General features: G+C 50.1%; 1 protein-coding gene across 1 annotated transcript; it reads right to left on the bottom strand.

Annotated features, from left to right (window-relative positions):
• Positions 1-14: 14 nt before the first annotated feature.
• Positions 15-19641, bottom strand: LOC144951758 (carbonic anhydrase 1-like). The gene is made up of 7 exons (XM_078882112.1): positions 19062-19641; positions 9792-9983; positions 4405-4523; positions 3179-3271; positions 2646-2708; positions 2137-2292; positions 15-1698 (listed from the first exon to the last, which is right to left on the bottom strand). The coding sequence occupies exons 1-7, from the start codon at positions 19213-19215 to the stop codon at positions 1525-1527; spliced, it is 951 nt and encodes a 316-aa protein (XP_078738238.1). The 5' UTR covers positions 19216-19641; the 3' UTR covers positions 15-1524.
• Positions 19642-26023: the final 6382 nt, after the last annotated feature.

The following is a 26023-nucleotide window of genomic DNA, read 5'->3' as shown; positions in this document are numbered from 1 at the left end:
GCCCACGCGGAGGACGCTTCTGCTGGGATTTATTTTGTGCAAATCCACTGTTCGCGAAATGTCTTGTTTAAAACCACGTGTTTAAAAAAAAAATAAAGCGAGAAAAGCGGACAATAAAACGGTCACGGTTTGCAGTGAAATTCCGCGTAAAATTATTGTACATCAGCACAACGAATCAACCTTAGTAGTAACCACCCTCTTAATCCAGGGTCAGTTCATTTTAAAACAATCTTAATCCCATCTTAATACTCAATGTACAGTTGTCAATCCGATGCTTGGTTGAGGCCTTCACACACCGTGTTGGTCATGGGGGTCTTTTGACCATACTTCACCACACTGGTCAGTGGGTTGACAGAGGTGGTGGTGGTGGTGCCCAGGATCGGTTCATTTTTTAAAACGAATTTCTTTAGATCAAATTTTTTGCTTTTGAGTTTGTTGTCATGCCCTCTGCACCTTCGATTAGTTGGCTACGTGCTGTGCAAAAGAAATTCAACACACACGCATTCACCACCCTCCACCAATGTTGCCCATGGCCCAGAATCCAACACAGGCCTTCTGGGTTCATAGCTGCAATGGCGTGAACGATTAACTCTACAGCACCCCAACCAAAGCCCGCGTCAAACCTCGCATTTTTAAACGACAAGCGTCTGTAACAGAAGCCGGCTACTGTGGTCACAAGGCAGACACGTTGCCGCCTCGACAACAAATTCCATGCTAATTGTGATGCAATCCCAAGTGACCCCGTGATTTTTTTTGACAATGCTGTGCGACCGCTTGGGAGGGGAGGGGGGGGGGCTGGAATGTGAGCGTTTTCACCTTTGAACCTTCTGGGCGATCGCCGCTGACAAACGGGCACAGAGACAGGCACGGAGCATGGCATAAACAAGGCCTAAGCACGTGAGACACACTGCATAAACACACGAGGAGTATGAGCACAGCATTGACACGACCAAACAGGATGGGAAAACAGCATGGAACACGCAACGCGAACGTCGCGTGGACACTTCACGGTACCGTCACGTGACAAAGGCATGGACACACGCGGCGCGGGCCGTCGCAAAAGCGCCACGCTCAAAGCTGCCGCGTTTGGTTTTGGCGACGGCTGACGCCGGATCCGTGTGCTGTTTGGCAACTCGAGTTCGTCCGGGCACTGGCGGCTTGCGGCACCGTGGCCTCGCGGTCGCGTGGAGCCGAGAGGCTGGAAGGCACGGGCCGGCACGGGTGGGCACGGGGGACCGGCTTGAGCCGGCACGGCTGAGCACTGACTGGCCACGGCTGGCAAGGACGGGCACGGGCGGGCGGGCGGCGACGTCATGTAAACACCGAGGCCGGCGTCGCGAAGTGCAACCCAGCGGTCGGCCGGCCCGGCCAAGGGCAGGAGGAAAGGGATCGGGACACAGGTCAGGACTTGTAACGGGAGGATGCAGGCTGCAGAGGGTGGGGGGGTGGCTGTGGAGGAGCGGTCGGGGGGGGCTGCTGTGGAGGGGCAGATTGGAGCCAGTTACTGCTGGAGGAAGGCCGCCCTCAGCTGCGTGCTGGAGCCGCGGTGGCTGGAGCCGCGTCCTGGAGCTCGATGGGCACGGGGAAGGAGCTGCGCACGCTGCGGTCCATGATGGGCTGCGGCATGCGGAAGTTGTCCACCATTCGCACGGCGCGCTCGCCCGCCGCAGACACGTACAGCCTGCGGAACGACGCCAGCTACCGCCGCCGACACAGGAAGGGGGGTGGGGGGGAGAGAGCGTTGTGACGTCACCACCAATTAGTGGCTAACGGCGATGGTTGTGTTGTCATGTACATACGGAGAGTGGTGGTGCAGTGGTTAGCACCTCGCGCTACGAACCCGGTGACCCCGTGCTCGATTCTCGCTCGCGGCCAACATCACAGACGATTACCTGAACTGGTTTCGAGTTTTTTTTTAAGTCAACTCGCTCTCAAATGAGTACCCGGTGCGGTGTGTAAACATCGCCACGTGCTTGCCACGTGCCGTAGCCACCGCTATTGTGGGGATGTCGACTGCGATGGTTTTCCCCGAGTACGTCCGTCGCCCCCCGCCACGCGACCGTCAAATATCCACCACGGCAGCAAACCGCCCCGACTTTTAGGCCCGTGCGCGCACCGAGCCTGGCGCGGTCTCACCTGCTCTTCGCTGATGGACATGGACCGCTTGAGGATGAACCAGGTGACCGTCTCGTAGGGTGGCGGCGTAGTCAGCGAGCCCGGGTACGTCCAGAAGTCGAGGCACGGGGGCAGTAGTTCCGAGGGGTCGAATGCTCCCACCTCGTGCATCATGCCCTGCCGGGGGGCACAAGGCGATGTGGGGGGGGGGGGGGGGGGCAGCAGGGGAGGAGGTACTGGGTGTCAGGGCTGTGTTGGGCCGCTGTGTGCTGAGGTGTCTGTACCGTGCGTGCTGCGCGTGTACTGTGACTGAGATGTGTTGTGCGTGTCGACTGTATGTCGACCGTGTGTCGACCGTGTGTGTCGTGTGTGTGTGAGCTCTGCGTTGAATGTGTGTAGCCGGTGTGCTGTGTGTGAACTGTGTCAGTGTACTGTGTATACTGTACCAGTATACTGTATCAGTGTACTGTATCAGTATACTGTGTCAGTGTCAGGCTTGCGTGTGCCGCCGCTCGGATCCGTCACGTCACCTTGTGGGTGATGCTGGGCAGAGCTTCGACCAGTTCCTGCAGACGGGCATGCATCTCCCCGACCTGGCACACAACGCGCAAGAGCTTTCACGATCGCAGGAATCGCGTGTGTTGTGAGCGTGTGTCAATTTAACATGTGTGCGTCGAGTCAACGGTGGCGCAGTGGTTAGGGCCTCCCCTAGGTCGACTCAGCCTTCAGTGAGTATCTGGTGCGTTGCGTGTAAAACATGGGCACTGGGGAATCAAAGGCGCTACGAATCACGTGACCAGAGTGCGATTCCTGCTCACGACCAACACCAGCGATGGGCCTTCCCTAGGTCGAATGAGCCTTAAATTGGTACCGGGTGTAATGTGTCAACATCGCCAATAGGGAGACAAAGGCGGGCCGGGCGTGGCGTTGGCCACACCGCCCCGTTCGTACGCCGTGTCGGCCTGCGTGGGCGCTCCGACACGCGGTGACGGGATCGATCGGGAAGGAGGAGGCGGGTGGCGTTCGGGTCGGGGGGTCGGATGTGACGGGGGACGGGCGGTACCTCCACAAAGACGCCGAGCACGGCGAGCCCTTTCTTGGAGACGAGCGCCTCGTTGAAGCTCCCGCAGCTCTCGTGCCAGTGGACCAGGTGCAGCTGGGGACGGAGATAGCTCATCGAGTTGGTCCATCATCGTCGTCATCGTTTTCATCGTCGTCATCATTTTTATCGTCGTCATCGTCATCATTGTCGTAGTCATCTTTTTCATCATCGTTTTCATCGTCGTCATCGTTTTCATCGTCGTCATCATTTTCATCGTCGTCATCGTTTTCATCGTCGTCATCGTTTTCATCGTCGTCATCATTTTTATCGTCGTCATCGTCATCATTGTCGTAGTCATCTTTTTCATCATCGTTTTCATCGTCGTTATCGTTTTCGTCGTCATCATGGTTTTCAACGTTGTCATCGTTTTCATCGTCATGATCGTTTTCATCGTTTTCATCGTCATCGTTTTCATCGTCGTCATCATCGACGTCATCGTCATCGTTTTCATCATCATCATCATCATCATCGTTTTCATCATCGTTTTCATCATCATCATCGTTTTCATCATCATCATAATCGTTTTCATCATCATCGTTTTCATCATCGTCATCGTCGCTCTCAAGGAGCCCTGCGCCAGGCGACCTCCCGGTGCCAGCTGTCCCTGTGAGGCAGGTGACGGTGAGGCCTCTCCCGTTAGTCCCCGTCGAGTTAAGTCTATTGAGTTCGTCGCGTGAGCCTGTCCCTCGAGCTAGCCTACCGAGTTGGTCCGTCAAGCCAGCCCATCGAGATCCTCCGCCGGCACACGATTGGCACGGGTCGACTTCACGAGCGTGCGAACTGCGTCCCAGCTGTAAGTTTTGTTTATTTTTTATTGTTGCTGTTCGTATTGCGGGGGCAACCCTCCGGCCTACTCATCACTCGAGGCCGGCTTCAAGGCGTGTTTATGGACGGGCGACCGGCACGGCTAATCGTGGAAATCGAACATCTGGTTACACGAGGCTGTGTGTCCTGGGCCGTCCGACGGGCGACCGACTCTCTGGTAATGACGCAGTAACGAACAGAAACATCGTTACACGAGCCCAATGCACGGCGCTGGCACGGGGAGTGACGCGGGGGTGGCACGGAGCGTGGTGTGGCGGTGGTGGCGGGGGCACAGGGAGTGTGACGCGGTAGTGGCACCATGGGGAGTGTGACGCGGTGGTGCTGGCGGCACGGGGAGTGTGACGCGGTAGTGGCGTCATCACCTCGGCGGGGAAGGCGCTGCCGTTGACGCGGTGCTCGGAGCCGCGCTCGTCGCTCGCGCCCCAGTGGAAGTGGAACTGCTTGAGCCGGTAGGGTCCTTTCAGCGGACCCCCGCCCAGCACTACACACACAGACAAAGACGAAGATCCCCTGTATAGCCTTAAACGGACTGCTGGGGCAAGTGTTTTTTTATGGAGCACGTGTGAAGGCCGGAACGGCGGCGCACAAGGGGGTGGGTGGCCACCTTTGTCTCCCCAGCGCCGATGTTTACAAACCACACCAGGTACTCAATTAAAGATTAGTCGACCTCGGGGAGGCCCAGCACCGGTTCTGATAAGACTCCCCGCCATGAGTCACATTCAGGTCGGCTGGGTCTAATGCGATGGGGGTTCGTAATGGATTGCGCGATAGCCACTGGGCCACCACTCCCCACACAAACATCAAAGAAAACACATCAACACACACACCAATGCGCACACACAAGCACACGAGTCAACATTACCCGAGCTGCCCATCTGCCCATATCGCGTGTAATGAATACAGGGCTTGTTTTCGGCCGTGCCTGCTGCTGCCTTGTTTGTCTCGGGAATTACGAGCGCCCGCACTGTGCAAAGGTTTCACAATGGCCGCAATATCCATAACGCCGGGCATGGTGAGATTAACTGTCGGTGCCGCGCTTTGTGATGCCCGTGGCAGGGTCCAAGGTTCAAAGTGGCGAGAGGGGCGCCGCGGTGGCGAGATGTTAACCACCTCGCCTGGTATGCAGGAGGTCCTGGGGTTCGATCCCGAGCCTGACGAATTCTGTATATTTGGAGTTTGCGTGCCTCTCTCCCCGTGGTCGCGTGGATTTTTCTCCGGGCCCTCCGGTTTTCCCCTCCACATTTCGAATCGCACATCACGCGTTTAGAATATTTCGCTGCTATAAATTTCCACACGATGATCCGCTTGGCCGAGCTATCATTCGTGGCCAGGTAACTTCTGAAAAAGAGCTGCATAGCTCAGTGGGCCTTATCTGGTCAAATAAAAAAGTGCCATTTTTTGTTCCTTTTTAATGTCATAGACTATGCAGCCGTTGCCATGGGTTCAACTCCAACGCAAAAAACAAACAAGTGCAGGGAGACACAGACCAGCCCTGCACATCATTGACTGAGATCAACTCGCAATGTGCCACGTGCCAGCCCTTTGGTCAATCTACTGCTGGATGACGGCCCTGTCCACAAGCAGCGGGTCATGGGGGAGGGGGGAGAGTGTTCGACTGTACTCCGCCACGCTGGTGGACGGTGAAGGCGGGGGGAGCAGAGACGCAGGAGCACAGAAGTACGGGACAACGACGGGTATTGCTTCAATGCCCTCTGCTACCCATCACGTAGCCACGAGGCAGCCTGTGTTGTGGTTGGTGGTGGTCGCCCATCCAAGCGCTGGCCAGGCTCGAACCTGCTTGGCTTCTGACCATCTGACGACATCGGACGAATTCTGGGCCGCCTAGGTCACTTTTGTTGATTAATTTAAATTGTTTACCGCTATTGATTTGGTAATTATCCCGACTGTATCACCTTACAGAGATAAACATCTGATACGCAACACATGGGTGGTGGCGGCGGCGGGGTGGGGAGTGGTGGTGGGGAGCGGTGGTGGGGAGCGGTGCTGTAGTGGTTCGTGCACTGGTCCATAAACGCCCGACGAACACCCGAGTTTGACTTCTGGGCGCGTCCCGACATCAGCGACAGCATTCGAGAGTGAGCGAATGCCGTGCCCGCTACAAATTGAACTTATTAATACTCTGACAGCAATACCCCAGGGCGCCCACTGGAATTCGAACCGTGACACTCCGCAGCGAGCGGTGCACGCGCCACCGCTGGGGCGCATTCACCGCCCAATAAAAAATACAAACGAGATGGCAAAAACAAAGTTGCACAATGGGAACCTCATTTGCCAGTAAAAATATGATAATTGGTTCTTTACCCTTCTATCTGGCAACAAAACTGACACCTTTTTTACAAGGAGTCATGTTTGCATAGACCGCAATACCTGCAGTCATAATACAAACAAAAGAACATAACTCTGATAATGTGCACTGTCCTTAAAGTTGATTGATCCACACCCGAGACAGCTTTCCTTAGAGCCTAGTCTCATATGGGTTGGACCAGATGACGCCAAAAGGCGCACAACTCAAAGACAATGCACCATCAGAGTATGAGAGCTCGGGGCAAGCATCTACACTATGGGAACCCCAATCAACTTCAAGGACAGTGCACATTATCAGAGTTATGTTCTTTTGTTTGTATTATGACTGCAGGTATTGCGGTCTATGCAAACATGACTCCTTGTAAAAAAAAAAGGTGTCAGTTTTGTTGCCAGATAGAAGGGTAAAGAACCAATTATCAAAGTTGCACAAATTTAACAGATAGTTGAACGGAGACGCGACCCCATAATCGCTGGGGAACTGGGGGAGGGGGAATGGCTTCGCGGCGACTGAAAGCCTTGGGCAGTGTGGGGGCTGTGTACGTGCCTGCCGAGTTAATGGAAAGTCGAGGTCACCGTTTCGGGGTCAGCGGAGTCCACACGGGCACTCCGTGTGCTCTCGGCTGCTGCAGATATGCGTGTGTGCACGTGCCTGTATGTATGTTGTGTGTGTATGTTGCGTGGGGAAGTCTAGCAGTCAGCGCGCTGCGCTACAAACCCAGCAACCCGAGTTCAATTCCCGTTCACGGCCAATACCAGTGACGATTATCTGAACCGGTCCTGGGCCTCCCCTAGGTCGACTCAGGCTCAATTGAGTACCAAGTGTAAAAACTTTGCCACTGGGGAGACAAAGGTGGTCGGGTGTGGTGCTGGCCACCCACTACCTCGTGTGCCATTCCAGCCTTCATAGATGTTTGCTAACAGCACTTGCCCCAACAGTCTGTTGAGGCTATAAAGGGGGGGAAGGGGGGGGGGGGGGTCTTTGTGTAAGTGCGGAGCGGTGGCGCAGTGGTGAGCACACTTACTAACCCACCGAGCTGAGTTCGATATCCCGCTCACATCCAACATCAGTGACGATTATCTGAACCGGTTCGAGGCCTCTCCTAGGTTGGTTCGGCCTCAAATGAGGAGCTTGAGTAATGTGTAAACATCGTCACTGGGAAGACAATGGTGGCTGGGCGTGGTGCTGGCCACCCACTCCTCCGTGTGCCGGCCTTTCATAGGTGCTCGCGAACAGCACTTGCCCCAACAGCCTGTAAAAAGCTATACGGGGGACCTTTGTTGTGTATGTGTCTGCGCACTGCCCGGGTTTAATTGGAACCAGGAGGCTCCGTGGCGCAACGGCACGGGGCCACGGTTTCTGCGCGACGATCGTCCAGTCTGAGCCAAATCCTTGCGTCTGGTTTTGCTCAACTCCCGTTAGCGGCGCTTTGCTCATGCCCAGCCGGGATAGTGGTGAGATGGCACCAGTCGCCTGGACGCCAACACATAAATATCTTAAATGTTTAAAAACATTTTTTTTGTATGATACTTGTTTGCCAAGGAAAGCCTAATAGAGTCTCAAAACTCGTTTTCAGCGGGACTCTGCCAAGTCTTCGCCGTAGCGGGCGATGTTGCTGTTGCCGCTGCTGTGTGTAATCTCATCGAGTCAATTTGCTGGTGATTTTTCTCAACATTCAGATGTTTTGGTCAATACCTACGTGCACATTTTTAGCAATGGGAGGAAAACCCATGCAGAACAGGGGGACATAACATACAAACTCCAAACACACTCTGTAGAACAGGTCGGAAATCGAACCCAGGCCTTTTGTGCTACGAAACACAAATGGTACCACTGCATTACCCCACCACCGATTTATGTAATCTAAAGAATGATGTAACCTAATACTGATGATTATCTAGATTCACAGCCCCTTGCCACCATGCCTTGTTGGTTGTGGGGGATTGTTTGACCATACTTCACCGCACTGGGCAACGCGGTTTAGTGAAGGGGAGCCCAGGACTAGTGCAGGTATTTCTCACCCACCCGTGTACCAGTCCACTCGTAAAAACACCCATCCGTGTACACACCCATCCGCGTACAGACCCACCTGCCCGTGTACCCACACACTCGTATGTCCACCCGTTATGTACCCACTTACCTGTGATACCAACCCATATCTGCGTGCCCACCCACCCCCGATTTGTCCATCCACCCGTACACCCACCTCCACCTACCTGTGTACCCTCCTACCTGTGTGACCTCCTACCTGTGTGACCTCCTACCTGCGTGCCCTCCTACCTGTGTGCCCTCCTAGCTGTGTGACCTCCTACCTGCGTGCCCTCCTACCTGCGTGACCTCCTACCTGTGTGCCCTCCTACCTGCGTGCCCTCCTACCTGCGTGACCTCCTACCTGCGTGCCCTCCTACCTGCGTGCCCTCCTACCTGTGTGACCTCCTACCTGCGTGCCCTCCTACCTGCGTGACCTCCTACCTGTGTGCCCTCCTACCTGTGTGCCCTCCTACCTGTGTGCCCTCCTACCTGTGTGACCTCCTTCCTGTGTGCCCTCCTACCTGTGTGCCCTCCTACCTGTGTGACCTCCTACTTGTGTGACCTCCTACCTGTGTGCCCTCCTACCTGTGTGACCTCCTGCCTGTGTGTCCTCCTGCCTGTGTGACCTTCTACCTGTGTGACCTCCTACCTGTGTGCCCTCCTACCTGTGTGCCCTCCTACCTGTGTGCCCTCCTACCTGTGTGACCTCCTTCCTGTGTGCCCTCCTACCTGTGTGCCCTCCTACCTGTGTGACCTCCTACTTGTGTGACCTCCTACCTGTGTGCCCTCCTACCTGTGTGACCTCCTGCCTGTGTGTCCTCCTGCCTGTGTGACCTTCTACCTGTATGACCTCCTACCTGTGTGCCCTCCTACCTGTGTGACCTCCTACCTGTGTGACCTCCTACCTGTGTGACCACCTACCTGTGTGACCTCCTACCTGTGTGCCCTCCTACCTGTGTGCCCTCCTACCTGTGTGCCCTCCTACCTGTGTGACCACCTACCTGTGTGACCTCCTACCTGTGTGTCCTCCTACCTGTGTGCCCTCCTACCTGCGTGACCTCCTACCTGTGTGACCTCCTACCTGTGTGTCCACCTACCTGTGTACCCTCCTATCTGTGTGACCTCCTACCTGTGTGCCCATCTACCTGTGTGCCATCCTACCTGTGTGTCCTCCTACCTGTGTGACCTCCTACCTGTGTGTCCACCTACCTGTGTGTCCTCCTACCTGTGTGACCTCCTACCTGTGTGACCATCTACCTGTGTGCCCACCTACCTGTGTGTCCTCCTACCTGTGTGACCTCCTACCTGTGTGACCATCTACATGTGTGAGCAACAAATCCACGTGCTCCCCCCACGTGCTCCCCCCACGTGCACCGCCGCTGCCACGCGGCCTACCGTTGGCGCTGCACTCGTCGGGGTACTCCGCGAGGAAGGAGTAGCCGTTGTTGTAGAGCAGCATGGGGCCCGAGCGGTGGTAGTGCGTGTGCAGCGGCCCCAAACCCGAGTCGAACATGCCCTCGGCCGGCTGGATGTCGATGGGCGATTGGCGCCGCCCGCTGATGGTGCTGTGCTTCGTATCCCAGTCCTCTGCGGGGAGGGGGAGAAGAGCATTGGAGGTTGGTGGATCACGTGACCGGCTCGTTGTTCTGAAATTTACAGAGCACCCCTAAGTACGGTCAGTAACATCGTCCTTAATGTTTCATCTGTTCCTGCAAGTTGTAATTCTCTGGCAATCCTTTCGGGATCTCTCGCAGAGCAGTGCCTTCATCACCCCCGCGCGTTTGAAAAACGGCCCGTGGAAGGGGACGCCACAGAACTACCTCCGAGATCCCCTTCAAATGATCCCTAGTTCCACGGGCACCGCACAATTCCACCCACTCCACTATAGAGATGTCCGTCGCTAGGCATTGAACCCAAAATTAAAAAAATGTGTTTTTCAATCTGGGAGCTTGAATGTTTGGCAAATTAAGTGGAAAGCAAAACAAGTTTAGCAATGTTTGTTTTTCTGCAGTCATTGGTGACCGGGCTGAGATCATCAACCCACTTGACAACCTGGCGTAAATCTCAGTCAGACGGCAGAAACCAGGATGTCAGCGGTGCCAGTAACTGAGCCACACTCACTTCTATCCGGCTCCCAGTGTTTTTGAGATGCCTTCACAATGCTTCCCCTTGTGCTGAACGAATGTTAACGAGCTCACTGCTAATATTTTCCCCGAAACCCTTCCACACCCCCTGGCACCGGTGTGTGCTCCGCTCCATGTACGGCGACGATCCCACGGGCTCAGGTTTTTTGTAACCCCCACCCACCACTGTCGACAGGAAACCAGGGCAGCCAAGGTGCAGGTGCCAGCAGCCAGAACGGGCCCCTAGGGTAGGCAGGAGAGCATTGAGACCAATCGCCACACGCTATTGACTGTTACTGCCTCGCATACGATATGGGGGAAAACAATTTTCTCCACGTTGTGGTCGTGACTTTATTGCTCCAGTAGTACTTTTGGGAAAAAAAAACATGTTCCAACGCGTCGCTGCGAATAACTTGGACGAGGGCGCGCCGCCGTCTCCGTGTTTGTTCGACTCCCCCGTCGAACTCACGTGTGTTTGTTATTTTGTTCCTGCGGTCCCACGCACAGCTGTTCTTATTTTTGTAAATATTTTTTTTCGTACGACTAAATATTTTGAATTCATTTCGTACATTCGGGGAGCTTGGAGGACCGTGTCAAGTGTTTTTTTTCCATCAAGACGAATGCCCCTTTTCGTAGTCTGCAGAGGCCACGCAATCATTGACGTTCGTCTTTACCAGAATCTAACCGACAGTACGCACATGGTCGATGGTATAAAAAAACCTGAAGCAACCAAACTCGCTTTGCTCATGTGAGTCGAGTTGGGTGGTTGGCCGACCGCCCTTCGGCGCTCACTTAATTTGTCTTTATTATTTTTCATTCTTAATTTTGCCCGCGGGACATTTGTCGGGAACGTAAGACATTAGAGGGCGGCCCCACGAAACGCAAAAATGCGTTACGTGTTTTTACGCAAGAAAACTTGGGACAGTTTAATCGTTTTATATGCCTGTGCATGACGGCAATGTCTTCACGAGTTAAATGCCAATGTTGAGGTCTTTCTGGCCACAAAGTGAGTGCTTTAGGAGAGAATGTTCTTCCTTCGCCAGAGCTTGGGTTTCATGGCAACAATACTGTACTCTCTTTGATATTTTACTAGCTTGTCTTAATTCCGTCCTCAATGTGATGTAGATTAAGCCTCCCGTATCGCATTTATGCTGCACCAGGAGAGGATTGGGGAGGTGGATGGGGGTACATAAAACAACTGTGATGTCCCAGTATCAACTATTGAAGCCAAACTCGTACCAAACCCATACAATAAAGAGTTAGACAACAGCAGGTTAGTGCACTTTTTGATTACGTAACTTTCTGCTGAAAAGCAACATACTGTGATGGTGTGTCAAAGGAAGAATGAATCAGTATGTACCGTAATTGCTCTGATATATGGATCAGAGATACAGTGAGGGAAAAAGTATTTGATCCCCTGCTGATTTTGTACGTTTGCCCACTGACAAAGAAATGATCAGTCTATAATTTATAACATTTTTGACATGCGTTTTTCTGGATTTTGTTGTTGTTATTCTGTCTCTCGCTGTTCAAATAAACCTACCATTAAAATTATAGACTGATCATTTCTTTGTCAGTGGGCAAACGTACAAAATCAGCAGGGGATCAAATACTTTTTTCCCTCACTGTACCCAGACGGTGAACCAAGAAACTTGAACAAAAGCTGATGCAAAGGAGCTCCTCAGAGAGGCGGTCGCTTGGAATCGCATGGAGAGGCGGCGAGAGAAACTCGCGGATCGGAGAGAACATACGCAGGTTCGAGACGTCACGTTGACCATTCTCCCAAAAGTTCAAGTGGCCTTGCACAGAACTCGTCCCTGGGATCGTGGCAGCCAAAGCGAGGGAGCTACGTCCGAGAGCAAGGTCCACCGCAAAGAGACGGAGCGATGGAAATCGTCCTGTGGCTTGGTGGAAATCACGAGGCGGCGAAGATGGCGACGGTTTTGGGAAGGCCTTCATCCAACAGCGGATAGATCGTGGCCGCTGTTGATGATGACTGTCTCAAATGTAAAACCGGGGGTGGGGGGTGGGGAAATCGCTTGCTGGAAGAATGTACTGAGTTGTATGTTCAACTCCTTTCGCAACGTGCGTAGCCATCAGCGATAAAACTTAGATGCGAAAGTGAATATTACTGTATGGAAAAATAAGAGTAGGTTTTACCATTTCTGGCAATAAAACGGGTGTGTTAAGATGTTCAAACACAAAATAGATACCTTTTGGAAGGAATCAAGTCTGCATTAACCACCCGTACTTGTGGTGAACATGCAAACAAACATGCTCTGATAATTCATGCATTCACCATTGGAACCTCATTTGCCAGTACAAAATGATAATTGGTTCTTTACCCTTTTATCTGGCAACAAAACTGACACCTTTTTTACAAGGAGTCATGTTTGCATAGACCACAATACCTGCAGTCATAATGCAAACAAAAAACATAACTCTGATGTATGCACTGTCCTTTAAGTTGATTGGTCCACACCCGAGACAGCTTTCCTTAGAGCCTAGTCTCACATGGTGTTGGACCAGATGACGCCATGCATTGTCATGAAACTGATTGGCCTACACCAGAGGCAGCAGCCTTCTTTTTTGCCTCGTCTCACCAGTGTCAGACCAGAGAACGTCAAAAGGTGGACAGTTTTATTGCCAGAAAGGGTAAAACCTATTCTTATTTTTCCGACTTTGATACTGTCAAAAACAGGTCCCTGCGGGGTGGGCTAGTAGGAATGAACAAATACGATACGAAGGGAGAGTTTGAGGCCTAGTTCTAGGCTTTAGGCCTAGCTGTAGGCTTTAGGCCGCTGTGAGTTAATTTTTAATTAAAATGTTTTAATTAAAAACTATCTCAGGGAATTATAAGGGAATGTTACACTTGTTTAGCCAGGAAAGCCTCACTGAGTCTAAAGGTTTTTGTAGGGTCCTGCCAAGTGTTTGCAGTAGGGGCCGATGTTGCTACACCTAATCGGACATCGGACATCGGACGGACGGACGATATAATCTATTGTAGGCTGGTTCACTTCGTTCCTACCAGTAAAAGGTCCCATTATCATTATTATTAAAACCGGCGACTAAAGGGACCGGTCAATCTGCGGGCCAGCTCTGCCTCCCCGGCCTTTATCCTGCAACTGGCACCGCGCCGTCTTGGATGGAATCGATGGAAACGCCCGAAAACCACGACACAGTTGAGCACTTGTGGTGGGGAAAACACACGGGGAGGGGGGGACGTTTGTTACGAAACGAGACTCAACCCAGCCCGTCCTATCGCCTGGGTGCAACCGGTTTGTTTGTTCCCCCCGCTGCATCGCGCAACCCTGGACGTCAATCCCGACCGAAAGCGGAGTTATCAAAAGCTTCTTTGGGCTTAAAAAACAAACTAAATAATAATAATGCCCAACTCCCGGGAGGTGATGGAAGAGAGCCGAGACATTCCTAAAGGCCTAAAGTAGATTAGCAAGTGTGAGAAATTTCGATTTAAAGCTTTCGTGACTGCAGGGATTCATCTTGGTTCTTTCGGTAAAGTCACGTAGAAGGGAAGTAATAAAATATTTTATTATTTATTACTTCCCTTCTACGTGACTTTACCGAAAGAACCAAGATGAAGTGTGAGAAAGTTAAAATAAAATACTCTTTGGTTCTTTCGGTAAAGTCACCTATGTTTTTTTTATTTTATACCTACGTGACTTTACCGAAAGAATCAAAGATTATGGATTTCTGCAGTCACGAAAGCTTCAAATCAAGATTAAAATAAAATGTTAGCTAGTTTTTCAGTTGTACGTAGGTTCAAGGGTCACACTTGGCTCATCGTGACCTGCCTGGTCCCTTCTGGTGAAACTGTGCCTCTATGTACACAACTCAAAATATAATCCCATTTACCAACGGAGAGATTATCTTGTCGCAGAGGGTTAATGATAAGCAAGCGGGTTAAAACCCGACACTTAGAGAAGTCCGCTTGGCTGAAACATTGCGGGAAGCATCCGTTCACCTGACGATATTTAAAAATTCTAGATTTGAAGCTTTCGTGACTGCAAGGATTCATACTCTTGGTTTTTTCGGTAAAGTCACGTAGGTAAAAAAAAAAGTCACGTAGGTAAAAGAAATGAAATGATTTTTATTATTTTATTTTATTCATTTTAATTTAATTTTTTTACCTACGTGACTTTACCGAAAAATCAAAGAGTATAATATTTAAATATAAAAAAAAAATGTTTAAATAAAAAGTGTGCCGTACTTGGCTCTTCCCCCTCTCCAACCATTAAATATACGGAGTGGTAGCTCTTGTAATCTCTCATTTACTTGATACAGCTGTCGTGGCTGTGACGGTTCCACCTGAAGACGGAAGCTTGTGTTGCCTCCGAAACGTCGTGATTTTTATTTTATTTTACTTTTATTAATTTTAATGTTTTACCTATTAACCTGTTACTTAATGGATAATGTTCACCCAAGCAGCAGCCAGATCACTTCATCACTGTTAATAGTTTATGCGTGTGGTCTTGCACCGTGCCGGCCCTTGCGTTGAGCGGTTATGAGCTGTGCGGGATTATTTTATGTCCAGATTTTTAATTAAAAAAAACCTGTCAGCTTATTGAATGGGAACATTGGCACAGTGGTCGGTGTGCTGTGCAAAGAACCCCAGGATCTCGGGGTTTGATTCCCAGCCATGCTTAACAGCAGTGGCGAGTGGCATCCTCAACCGGACATGGGCACCCCCCCCTCTCCCCTACTAACCGCAATGACCAGCGTGGTGAAGTATGGTCAAATAACAGATACAGCGTGGGAAGACCTTTACACAGAAGCGAATTGACAAAATGACCCTACGTTAAATTTCGATTTAAAGCTTTCATGACTGCATGGATTCATCTTCTTGGTTCTTTCGGTAAAGTCACGTAGGATGGAAATAATAAAATAATAAAAATAAAACATAATAAAATAATTCTCACGACGTTTCGGCCACAACGCAAGCAGCCGTCCTCAGGTGGAGAATAGGTCTGTCGAGAAGACAGAGTCTGTTTTCTCGACAGATCTGTTCTCCACCTGAGGCCGAAACGTCGTGAGAATTATTTAATAATGTTTATTTTTATTATTTTATTATTTCCATCCTACGTGACTTTACCGAATGGAACCAAGAAGATGACCCTACGTTGTCATTAAAATACAAACTATGCGCAGCAGTGTAACGTTTTTGGACTCATGGGCCGCTGATAAGCACCGACTTTTATTTTGTGGAGATGCAGCAAGGCCGTAGCCATGGAGTCAACATTGGGGGGGACCAAATCTTCCACGGGGTGTGGGGATCCCCCCCCAGAAAAAAATAATCAAAATTTGAAAACGAATTTCCTGCCATTTCCTACCTAAAATATTTTTTAAAAATCATGAACACATAGGATGGACTTTTTTTTTTACAATGTCTAATAGTGTATTGTATTACATTGCTCTGTTTTTTTCTTTTTTTTACCTTTTCTTGTTTCATTGTATGTAATGGCAGAGATAAGGGATTAATAAAGTAAAGCCATAACCACAATCATATGAACAGAAATCTATTTTATAGCAATATATTGGGGGGGGGGGATGTGTGTCCCCCAAATATATTATAATTACGGCCTTGAGATCAGAGGTCGCAACCGGGTACCCGATACCCGTACCCTACCCGATACCCGGCTACCCGTTTGCGACCCTGGTGCGGCCGGGTACGGGTAGACCGTGAGTCACTGGTGAGTCACCGTTTGTCACTCATTTCCCAACGTCTTGTCTCTTCTCACAATTCAAGTTCCTAGAACCAACCCACCCGCGCCTGCAACATGGCTTCATCCCAGAGGTCGCAATCAGGCACCCGATACCCGTACCCTACCCGTACCCGACTGGGTACGGGTAGGGTACGGGTACGGCTGGGTACGGGTACGGGTACCCGTTTGCGACCCTGGTGCGGCCGGGTACGGGTACGGGTAAGGAATCAAAACCCGTTTGCGACCTCTGCTTGAGATGCAGCATATGAAGTGGATGGGTGTACTGTAATATAATTATATATATTTTTTAAAATGACATTGGCCCGTGCAGCCTGATGAGGATCTGTGGAACTGCAACACCGCACCCTGGCCAGGAATCTAACTCGACGGCCAGGGTGGCGAGCTGATAAGAGCGCTCCTCTTAATTGCTACCTTCATCAGAGTTGTTAGCCCCAGGCGTGGCCAAGCAAAAGTACAAGAAATAATTTTTTGGGGGGAATTTGGTCAAACAAAAAAACCCTCATCATTTCGAGAGCCGCAATGCAATGTGATGAATGCGAGACTAACGTGACAGTGCTTAACAAATGTCGTCACGATGGAGCCATAAAAGAGCCGCAGGTTGTCGAAATGTCGCCCCCCCTCCCCTTGCTTTAGACTTGCAGAGGTGGGGAATCTTTTAATTATTACACGCTTTTATTTAACTCACTCTGTCTGTTGCTGTTGTCGTATCCTCAAATCTTGTAACTCAATTCTAACCCACTTCCCAAAGTGGTATCGACCGCAAACTTGGTATACTTATGTCTTACTGATGACAATACTATATTCTATCAAAAAAAAGAAAAAATATTTTAAACATTCTTTTTTATGTTATGTTTCGGCTTGGGTGTAATTGTCCACGCTCAACTGACGTTGGCTGTAAATCACCATGGTTCCTCACGTTATGGCAAGCCTCGGGGCCACTTCCTGGAGTCGTGGAGTTATTCCATTACTCGTACGATCCATTTCAATAAAGCGTGTTTAAAAAAAAGTTGTTTTTTAAACATTACATATTTCTGCCAAGGACCATTTGGATATTTACAACATCATTCGCGGGCCATACAAAATTATAAACTTAAAAATTAGCCCGTTATATTTGGTTAAACATTTAATTCACTCGCCCCCTAATGTGATGGCTGGAACTGCTTCTCTTTGGTGAGGCGTGTGATGTTACCTGGTATTGATGATGCTGCTACTCACAACTGCTTTTCCAGGTTTGCTCCTAGATTTATTGAATTTCGAGTCCCGCATGCGGTTGCCTGTACAGGGCCACACCAAATGATTTCGTGGGCCCTATACGGCCCGCGGGCCGGACCTTCCCCACCCCTGCAAGTTTCAGAGTGTAAAGAGCCAAATTATGTAACTTGTGTTCGTTGTTGTTCACAAAACGCCAAGGGGGCAGGCAGCCAAAGAGCCGCATGTCGACCCCTCCCTGTGTTGGCCTTTGCCACAGACACAGGGAACCCGACAAAGGGCCCCCCACAGACACAAAGTCCCCAATACACACAGGGTGCCCCCCCCCCTTCAAAGGGTCCACTCCACACAGGTTCCCCAATACAGACTATAAACTAAACTATTTTTTTTACCAAGTTAAGGAGCCACTCAGCTATATAGCCCACAATTGATAGCTCAACGAAGTGGCTTATCACGTGGGAAATGTTATAGCAGCTAAATGCTTTAAACGCGTGTTGTTGATTATAAATGTGGTGGGGAAAAAGCAGAGGACCCAGAGGGAAATCCACGCGACCACGGGGAAAGAAAGAGACACACAAACTCCAAATATACAGCAGCAGGCGTCAGGATCTGTGGTTAGCACCCACGACCTCCTGCGCACCAGGCGAGGTAGTTAACATCTCCTAGCCACCGTGATGATGAGAGACACTCAAACTCCAAATACACAGCAGCAGGCGTCAGGGTCTGGATAGAGCCCACGACCTCCTGCACACCAGGCGAGGTAGTTAACATCTCATAGCCACCGTGACAGTTACCCCACGACAGACGCAAAGTCCCCTACAGATACAAGGGGGCCACACAGACACAGAGTCCACGTACCCCACACACAGACACGGAGTCCACGTACCCCACACGGACACGGGGTCCACGTACCCCACACACACAGACAGACACGGGCTCCACGTACCCCACACAGACACAGGGTCCACGTACCACACACACACACAGGGTCCACGTACCCCACACACAGACACAGGGTCCACATACCCCACACACAGACACAGGGTCCACGTACCACACACAGACACAGGGTCCACGTACCCCACACACAGACACGGAGTCCACGTACCCCACACACAGACACAGGGTCCACATACCCCACACACAGACACAGACACGGGGTCCACATACCCCACACACAGACACAGGGTCCACATACCCCACACACAGACACAGGGTCCACGTACCCCACACACAGACACGGAGTCCACGTACCCCACACACAGACACAGGGTCCACATACCCCACACACAGACACAGACACGGGGTCCACATACCCCACACACAGACACAGGGTCCACATACCCCACACACAGACACAGGGTCAACATACCCCACACACAGACACGGACACGGGGCCCAACACTGTCGGGCAGCTGCCTTCGTGCCCGACTTTGGGCCACGTGTCGACAGACCACCGATAACTCGCGCTCCTCCACGTGTCTATCGAAGGCAGCCTTCCTCCTCACTCCACCTCCCCCCTCTCTCGCCATTCACTCGTCTATCCCCTCGTGATCCACCACCCCTACTACCCCTACCCACACCGCCCTCACCTTTAGTGAAGATCCTGCCCGGACACAGGAGGCTGCACGCACGCGAGGGGGTCGCCCGGCGGCACGGGGCCCCTGGGGCCCCAGGGGCCCTGGGGCCGAGTGCCCTCAGGGCCGTCATCCCCAGCAGGCGAGAGGCCAGAGCCTGCACCACCATGGTGGTCACGGTGGTGGTGGTGGTCACGGTGGTGGTGATGGACAATGAGTTGTTGTTGTTGGTGGTGGTGATGGAGGATGAGGAGCTGTTTTGAGTTGTCGCGCGCCGTCTCGTCTGGATGAGCGAGGGGACCTTGTGACTACTGATGTTGTGTCTACTGATGTGACTGCTTCTGTGTCTGACTGCTGCTGTGCCTACTGATGTTTGACTGCTGCTGCTGTATGCCTGCTTCTGCGGTGTCTACCTGATGCTGTATCTGCCTGCTGATGTCTGACTGTTGATGTGCCTGACTGCTTCTGTGTCTGCCTGCTGCTGCTGTATCTGACTGTTGATGTGCCTGACTGCGGTGTCTGACTGCGTCTGACTGTTGATGTGTCTGACTGCTGCTGCCGTGTGGCTGGGCTCGGCACGGCCTCCCCGAGCCCTTGGGGAGGAGGAGGGAGGAGGAGGAAGAGGAGGGAGCGGGGAGGGAGGGAGGGGAGGAGGGCGCGGCGATGATGCCGGGAACCGCCCCCTCCTCCCTCCATTGACGCCGTGAATAATGAACAGCAGCAGCAGCACTTGACTCTGTTGTGTGTGCACTGTGTGTGTACTGTGTGTGTATGTGTGCTGTGTATTGTGTGTGTACTGTGTGTGTGTACTGTGTGTATACTGTGTGTGTCCTGTGTGTGTGTACTGCGTGTGTACTGTGTGTATACTGTGTATGTACTGTGTGTGTACTGTGTGTGTATGTACTGTGTGTGTATGTACTGTGTGTGTACTGTGTGTGTACTGTGTGTGTGTACTGTGTGTGTGTACTGCGTGTGTGTACTATGTGTGTACTGTGTCTGTGTAGTGTGTGTGTACTGTGTGTATACTGTGTATGTACTGTGTGTGTACTGTGTGTGTATGTACTGTGTGTGTATGTACTGTGTGTGTACTGTGTGTGTACTGTGTGTGTGTACTGTGTGTGTGTACTGTGTGTGTACTGTGTGTGTATGTACTGTGTGTGTATGTACTGTGTGTGTACTGTGTGTGTACTGTGTGTATGTACTGTGTATGTACTGTGTGTGTACTGTGTGTGTGTGTACTGTGTGTGTGTACTGTGTGTGTGTACTGTGTGTGTGTGGAACTCCCCCTAAGTCGACTCGGCCTCAAATGAGTACCTGGTGCGGTGTACAAACATCGCCACCCGGGAGACAAAGGCGGCCGGGCGTGGTGCTGGCCACCCACCCCCTCGTGTGTCGTTCCGGCCTTCATAGGTGCTCGCTAACAGCACTTGCCCCAAAAGTTTGCTAAGGCTATACGGGGGATCTTTGTCTACGTGTGTGTGTGAAGAAGTTCAACATTCATACAGAACATACTGTACATTTCGATTTAAAGCTTTCGTGACTGCAGGGATTCATCTTCTTGGTTCTTTTGGTAAAGTCACGTAGAAGGGAAATAATAAAATAATAAAACATAATAAAATAATTCTCACGACGTTTCGGCCACAACGCAAGCAGCCGTCCTCAGGTCGGCTGCTTGCGTTGTGGCCGAAACGTCGTGAGAATTATTTTATTATGTTTTCATTTTATTATTTTATTATTTTCCTTCTACGTGACTTTACCGAAAGAACCAAGAAGAAGAAAAGGTAAGAAAAGAAAAAAACAGAGCAATGTAATACAATACACTATTAGACATTATTATAAAAAAGAAATAAAAAGTCCATCCTGTGTGTTAGTGAATTTGTACAAATATTTTAGGCAGGAAATGGCAGGAAATGAGTTTACAAATTTATATTTTTTTCTGGGGGGGGACCCCCAGGAAGATTTTGTCCCCCCCAATGTTGGCTCCATGGCTACGGCCTTGTTGTAGGGCATGGTGAATACAGCAACGCCCCCAGTAGAGCGTCCCAACGTTGGCACGCTATACTGGGACTAGCCTTTTGCCCTTCCAAGGACGGGTGCATTGCAGTAAATCAGAAACTTGCAAGCGAAAAGCAGACCGCCACGTGATATATTCATTGCATCAATGTGTGTGCAATTTGTAAGACCTATTTCATTTTAAGGTTATAATCCCTTGTTCATCACGACGTCCTTTTTACTTCGATGTCTCAACAGCGTGACGGAGATCGCGTGACGTGAGGGTTCTGCCCTTCAATCTTGATTTGAAGCTTTCGTGACTGCAGGATTTCCATACTGTTTGGTTATACTGGTAGGAACGAAGTGAACCAGCCTACAATAGATTATATCGTCCGTCCGTCCGATGTCCGATTAGGTATAGCAGCATCGCCCCCTACTGCAAACACTTGGCAGGACCCTACAAAAACCTTTAGACTCTGTGAGGCTTTCCTGGCTAAACAAGTGTAACATTCCCTTATAATTCCCTGAGATAGTTTTTAATTAAAACATTTAAATTAAAAATTAACTCACAGCGGCCTAAAGCCTACAGCTAGGCCTAAAGCCTAGAACTAGGCCTCAAACTCTCCCTTCGTATCGTACCCCCGCCATTTCATTTTATTATAGCCTTTCATTTGTTCGTTCCTACCAGCCCACCCCGCAGGGACCTGTTTTCGGTAAAGTCACGTGGTTATTCGATATAAAATAAAACAAATCACGACGTTTCGATCGCAACACAAGCGGTCGTCATCAGGCCCTTCGTAGTGAGGGCTGTAAGTTGACGCCGAGGAGGGGGGAGGAGACGCCTCGGCCCCCCATGTGGAGTGACGTCACCCGCTCATGATTATTAATGAGGGGGGGTGGCCATTTGGTTATTAATGAGGGGGGCTGTTCGATGTGGAGTGACGTCAGCCGCTAATTATTATTAATGAGGGGGAGGTGTCCATTTGGAAGACGTCACCTCTTCATGATTATTAATGAGGGGGGCTGTTCGATGTGGAGTGACGTCACCTGCTCATGATTATTAATGAGGGGGGCTGGTCGACGTTGAGTGACGTCACCAGCGTTAAGGACAGACATTCCTGGGTGATTATTGGAGATATTCTGCGTGTAGACTCCGGTTAAGCCAGTGGGCAGACAGTGGGAGCGATGCGAATGTCCGAGTTTTTAAATCCTTTATATTAAGTTCGCTTGCTTGCTTAGGACCGTGCAAATCTTTCGGTCGTTTTTTAACCCACTTCCCGTGATCCAATCGAGCTGACATTTTCCACACAGACTCGTTGTGCGTGACAATTAATTTTCGTGAAAAAATTTTTTCCAAAATTTTACACTGTTTAGGGAATTTTTTTAAAAATATTTAATTACCAATTGCTTAATGCTGGCAGACAATCATCTGACCCATAGGTGGCAGCCATCTCAAGCCAGAGGACGAGAGGACTCTAGCCGCCCCGATGCCACGCATATAAAGGATTTATAGTGAAAAACTTTGTTTTTACGGGTTTACTTGTTTACATGGTTGTTTGGCTGCTGCCGCTCCATACTATTAAAATTCCTTCCCTTTATTACTGCTAACCCTACTTCCTCCCTTTATTACTGCTAATCCTACATAATACACGAGCATAATGTGACTTTGAGACCCCCCTCCCACCTCCTACACATTCCACAAGTAGTGACTAATCCCATATCTGCATTTTCCATAAATATTATAAATTCCTCTGTTGATATGCAAATTCCTTTGTCAAGGCGCCCTTCCTCCCCTAACCCAGCTTAAATATACGATGCCAAGCCTGGTGGTGTTCATTCAGACCGCTGTCTTTCCGACAGACCTGTTCTTCACCTGAGGACGGCTGCTTGCGTTGTGGCCGAAACGTCGTGATAATTGTATTTTATTATGTTTTATTTTTATTATTTCCCTTCTACGTGACTTTACCGAAAGAACCAAGAAGATGAGTGCCCCTACCTTATTACAGACCAATTCAGACCTTATCGGTCACCCCGTGCCGCTTATAAATCCCAACGTTCATCCTACAAAGCCTCATCACAAGGGAGAAACACAAACAAATAGACACATGTTTTTTTGCCCGTCCTATTAACAGCTGTACGCCGTATGGACCTGAAAACTCAATTTCCCTGTACAAGACTACGGGGTAAACCGTGATGGGTTGACTGGTATGGATGGCCATGCTGCCAGACAATTTTACACCACGTGTGTCCTCCCATGATGTCGGCTTTGATAGCCACAGTGACACACTCTAATACTGTGGGACAAGGCCGTAGCCATGGAGTCAACATTGGGGGGGACCAAATCTTCCAGGGGGTCTGGGGGTCCCCCCCAGAAAAAAAAATCTAAATTTGAAAACGAATTTCCTGCCTAAAATATTTTTAAAAATTCACTAACACATAGGATGAACTTTTTATTAATATTTTACAATAATGTCTAATAGTGTATTGTATTACATTGAATTTCGATTTAAAGCTTTCGTGACTGCAGGGATTCATCTTCTTGGTTCTTTCGGTAAAGTCACGTAGAAGGGAAGTAATAAAATAATAAAAATAAAACATAATTATGTTTTACCGAAAGAACCAAGAAGATGTATTACATTGCTCTGTTTTTTTCTTTTTTTACCTTTTCTTGTTTAACCACAATCATATAAACAGAAATCTATTTTATAGCAATATATTGGGGGGGGGGGGGGACATTTTGAGCATATTTGAATATTGGGGGGGATAAATATACATTATAATTACGGTCTTGCTGTGGGATGCCATGCGGTATTGGCGTCGACGAGGATGATGATAATCGTCTTCTTATTTCGTACGGCCGATGGGATTAGATGCTAATGCTCTTCAGTTTTTGTGGTGGAGCCCAGGAGCTTCGTGGGCAAATGTGCGCGTGATTTTACTTGACAAACAGCGGCCTCTAGTGGCGACTAGCGGCAAATCTCGACGATGTTACCGTCTCTCGGTGCCAATGGGGGAAAGACCGCGTTTTTGTTCGCTCTCAATAACAGCTCACTCAGTCTCTGATTTCAGATGTCCAATAAATATTTTAGTCAATCAGCCTTTTCGCTTTCAGCAAACCCTTAACCAACGATTGAGTTTGGAGCGATAATTTAGCACATATTTTGACCGTGCATAAAATTACTATACAATAAAATGTTCAATAGTTCATGTGAAGTTCGTGTGTATGTGTGGAGCCCGTCAACCTGAATCGGGTCTCCGTCCCACGTAACCACCACCTCATCCCACGCCACAATGCAGCCTCACACAATGCCACGATGCCTCTGAGCCACCACCAAACCATTGCTCAATCCACCAGTCTCCCGCTCAGCCTCCACTGGGTGGGGAGGGTGGGGCTGGGTGGGGGGGGTGGGAGGGGTGGGGCTGGATGGGGAGGGGCTGGTCACCCCGTGGTGCCCTTATAAAACTCAACGTTTAACCTACTCACGCCGGCTTGTGTCCGCCCTCACAGTCGGGCATATTTGCGGAATACACCACGCCGCCGTTGACCCTGGCCATTGACCGAGCAACCCAACGTTCCTACCAGCTTCCCTCCGCAGGAATGTGTTATCTCTCGTCCCCCGAATACTTTCTTTAGCCGGCCTGTTCTCCCGTTTACGATCACAATGTCTTCATCCTAAAGGTCCCGTTGAACATATTCGCCAATTACCTAGATATGATCATATGGTTCCTCCCGTAGCCTCAGAAGTGCCTCTTTGTTCCTACTAAGTATTTCATCTGCGAAAAAAGATGTTTCGTGAACAATATTTCCATGTTGCTGCTCCACGTTTTCCAGAATACTATGGCCCATAGGTGGAGTTTGACTTATATATTTGGGGCGGGTGGCAGGGGATTATCTTTGTCCCTCACATTAGGAATCGCCGGTGCATATAATTAATACATTTTAAATCTTAATTGTAAACTACTGAAAATAAATGAATAAAGTGCAGTTTGGGGGGTTGGCTTTGCCCACCTCTGCACCCCTGCAAACTCCCTGATGCTATTGCCGCTCATCTTTTAGGCCAAAACACAGAGCTTAGGGGCCGTCCATAAATGACGTCACGCACCTGGGGGGGGGGAGGTCAGACATTTGTGACGATGTGTGACGTCACATAAAAATGCGCAACTTTAAATAAATATAGACAACACGTTCTACTTAATTAAATAGACTTTTAATAAATGTTTTCCCTACAACATCAGAGTGCAGCGCCACATTAAATACGCACTACAATGACAATAGTTTCAAGCGATTTGAAGCATGTTTTATTTTTGGGGAGGGGGGGCAGAGCTTTTGTGACGTCATATTCGAGGGGGGTCTGACTTTTTGTGACGCCGTGTGACGAAGGGGGGGGGGGGGGGTAAAAAATCGTCCAAAATCGCGTGACGTCATTTATGGACGGCCCCTTAACACCTGTTTTATTGCCAGAAAGGGTAAAACATATTATTATTTTGTCATACTTTTTACATGTTATCTTACTTTGTAAAATAGTCCGGGGAATTGGCTAAAACGGTATCATCTGTGTCACGAACCAAAACAACTAAACGCCTCAATTGTATTCCTCCTCCACCACCTCAAATCAACCGCCACCATAACACATTCTTGCGGAGGGAGCTGGTAGGAACGTTGGGTTGCTCGGGTCAATGGCCAGGGTCAACGGCGGCGTGGGTGTATTCCGCAAATATGCCCGACTGTGAGGGCGGGGCACAAGCCGGCGTGAGGTAGGTTAAACGTTGCGTTTTATAAGGGCACCACGGGGTGACCAGCCCCTCCCCCATCCAGCCCCACCCCTCCCACCCCCCACCCCAGCCCCACCCAGCCCCTCCCCACCCACCCTCCCCACCCAGCCCCTCCCTCCCCACTCAGCCCCTCCCTCCACGACGGACGGACGGACACAATAATCCCCTGTGAGCTGGTGTCACCAGGAGGTTCCTACCAGTACAACCCTCTT

Source organism: Lampetra fluviatilis, chromosome 63, assembly GCF_964198595.1.
Source record: "Lampetra fluviatilis chromosome 63, kcLamFluv1.1, whole genome shotgun sequence".
Lineage (NCBI taxonomy): Eukaryota > Metazoa > Chordata > Hyperoartia > Petromyzontiformes > Petromyzontidae > Lampetra > Lampetra fluviatilis.
This window is presented reverse-complemented; position numbering and strand designations above follow the sequence as displayed.

Excerpts from the sequence above, each read along its gene's own strand:
- LOC144951758 (XM_078882112.1), bottom strand. The coding sequence starts at position 19,215 with ATGGTGGTGCAGGCTCTGGCCTCTCGCCTGCTGGGGATGACGGCCCTG. Across the intron at positions 3,272-4,404 it reads GCAGCGCCTTCCCCGCCGAG|CTGCACCTGGTCCACTGGCA; the intron begins GTGATGACGCCA and ends CTCCGTCCCCAG. Across the intron at positions 1,699-2,136 it reads TGTCCATCAGCGAAGAGCAG|CTGGCGTCGTTCCGCAGGCT; the intron begins GTGAGACCGCGC and ends CGGCGGCGGTAG.